This window comes from Camellia sinensis, chromosome 4, assembly GCF_055761805.1.
Source record: "Camellia sinensis isolate YWXY chromosome 4, ASM5576180v1, whole genome shotgun sequence".
NCBI lineage: Eukaryota > Viridiplantae > Streptophyta > Magnoliopsida > Ericales > Theaceae > Camellia > Camellia sinensis.
Window position 1 is genome coordinate 193,355,071 of NC_138964.1, and position 2,856 is coordinate 193,357,926.

Here is a 2,856-nt window from a genome sequence, read left to right on the forward strand (position 1 = left end):
CACTACTTAACAAGATACAAGTCAAATTGAGATTTTAATGTCCAATCCACTACCTTGTTCCTTTCAATAGGTATAACTCATCCTGCCACTTAAGAATTTATATAATCCATTTAGTGGGGGTGACTGTTTTCTTCACCCCTTGGGAAAATTATGGAATTGTACCAAATTTAATGGAAAGGGACAACTTATAGTGGCTCCACCACTCCCCAAAATACAATATGAAATTAGCAGCCACCTTCTCCATAAGTTTTCTAACTAGTATATAATATGTTTCTCACTTCCTAACTCACACTGTACTTGCGACAGCTTTAGATATTCTCTAGTTCACATTCAAGCTATGAGTCCAAGTGTCTGCAAACTTTCTTTTGTTCCCTTGTTTTGCCTCTTGTTTCTTGGTCATTTTGTATGTGGTCAACTTGACTATAAATTTTATGATGTCATGTGTCCAAACCTGACAAATATCGTCAGATCCAGTGTCTGGTCAGCCATTGCCAATGATACTAGGATGGCAGCCTCTCTCCTGCGACTGCACTTTCACGACTGTTTTGTTAATGTAATTACAAATATTCCCTATATATTCAATTCAAGAAAGGAAAAGATAAAATGATGTTATAGGAAACATTGAAGCAATTCTATGCTGATAACTCTTAAATTTACTAAATTGGTGTTTTTCATTTTTTTTTTTGGGGTGCATAGGGATGTGATGGATCTGTGTTGCTTGATGGTACTGATGGGGAGAAATTCGCATTTCCTAATCAAAATTCACTTAGAGGTTTTGAAGTCATTGATGCGATAAAAACTAACGTGGAGATAGCTTGCCCATCAATGGTTTCTTGTGCTGATATACTGACTCTTGCAGCGAGAGAGGCTGTCTTTCTCGTAAGAAGTTTGTCAATTATGTTAATTGTGCTAAGAAAAACCACTCAATCTTTATATCAGCATTTAGATATTACCCTTTGTTTTACATTAATTTTTTTTATTTTTATTTTTAATCTTTTTTTATATGTTTCCTTCCAGACAGGAGGGCCTTACTGGGCTATAGCCTTAGGTCGTCGAGATGGCTTAACAGCAAATCAGACTGCAGCTAACACAGATCTCCCGTCGCCTTTTGACCCCTTGGAAAATATTACTGCAAAATTTACTTCAAAGGGTCTAGACAGAAATGATGTGGTTGTGCTATCAGGTATTCATCCTAAAATCATATTCAGTTTTTTTGGGTAATACCAAATTAGATATGAAAACAGAAAATTCAATTAGGACCAGATTTGGTATTTACCAATAGACATGTTCATTGACACCAATATGCATAGCGGATACAGTTTGTTGAGACCGGTAACTGCCCCATTTGCACGACAACATGCTTAAACAAACTGAATATCTACTTGTGTTTGGAGCAACTTCACAGAGGAATTTTTTTCGAATGGCCTCTAAAGTGATTACCAACTTATTTGTGAATATATTTTTCTTGTGTTATTCCTTTCTATAAATTATGTTCTCTGTCTTTTAACATGAGATTAAGTTGCATATTGAATTTCTTCTGATGGACAGGTAGCTAAAAAGGATAATCCGGATAGTGCCCATAAAATCTATATGGCATCTATATCCACATAACTACTATTATATAAAGCACACATATTTTTGAAGCTTTGTCACGATTTTTTCAATATCTAAAATACCCATTTCAGACCTAACTACTTCAAACTTAGTAACTGCCATGATTGATCTAATCATCTAACTGCTTCACACCTCTGGTATATGTATATGCATGCACATATTTACTCATTCATTCCAAGTAAAATCTCCTTAAACCTGAATTTCTCCAAATATGACCAAGTACCAAGCTTAACTTTAGGATTTGAACATGTAATCTTATTACTTGATGCCCAAGCAGACTTCTTGACTAATTATATATATATATTTGTTTGTTCCGTACAGGTGCACATACTATTGGCTTTGCTCAATGCTTCACATTCAAGCCAAGGCTCTTCAATTTTGACGGGTCCGGTAATCCTGATCCAACCCTCGATGCATTGCTGCTAAGCAATTTGCAGAGCTTGTGCCCAAATCAAGATAATTCCGACACCAACTTGGCTCCTTTGGATCGTGTTTCATCTTCCAGGTTTGACAACAATTATTATAACAACCTCTTGAACAATTCCGGGCTCCTCGAATCGGACCAAGCCCTTATGGGGGACAACAGGACTGCCGCAATGGTCAACATCTACAGCAAATTCCCATTTCTGTTCTCCAAAAATTTTGGAGTATCAATGGTGAAGATGAGCTACATAGGTGTTCTTACAGGACAAAATGGGCAGATAAGAAAGAATTGCAGGGTGGTGAACTAGAAATCTATTTATGTAATGTGTAGTCAGTCTTCAAAAGTGTTGCTAGGGTTTAAGACGGAATGCAGATCTGTAACATAAACGAAGTTGCGTCATTTGATGCATAAATAAGTACTGTTGGATATGCAAAGTAGGAGCTTCTCAAGATTAGTCATGTGTTTGCCTTATCCACAAGCCAGTATGCATGCAAACATTAGTTGTTGAAAAAAATTAAATATAACGGTGATACGTGTTGTGTGAGTGAATTTCTGACCATACTGTCAACTCAGTATTCAACTGGAGAGCACTAGTAGAATAGATGGCGCATGAATGACCTGTAACAAAAAGAAGAGATTCCGGTGGTGGTTCGTCCACCCGGGGGCACTCCGACGATCAAGTTAGTTAAGTATCTCCCAAGGATAACCAAAGTGCTTAACTCACTATTCAGAATATAAATTGCGTGCATTCGACTCATTGGGGGTGCCTCTCTTTTATAGCCAACTCAATCATAGTCTCAATGGAAGCCTAGCTTCAA

General features: G+C 37.1%; 1 protein-coding gene across 1 annotated transcript; it reads left to right on the forward strand.

The window, feature by feature from the left end:
* Nucleotides 1-242: 242 nt before the first annotated feature.
* On the forward strand, nucleotides 243-2,472 carry LOC114280051 (peroxidase 10). Its single transcript, XM_028222368.2, has 4 exons — nucleotides 243-553; nucleotides 697-879; nucleotides 1,018-1,183; nucleotides 1,936-2,472. The coding sequence occupies exons 1-4, from the start codon at nucleotides 338-340 to the stop codon at nucleotides 2,343-2,345; spliced, it is 975 nt and encodes a 324-aa protein (XP_028078169.1). The 5' UTR covers nucleotides 243-337; the 3' UTR covers nucleotides 2,346-2,472.
* Nucleotides 2,473-2,856: the final 384 nt, after the last annotated feature.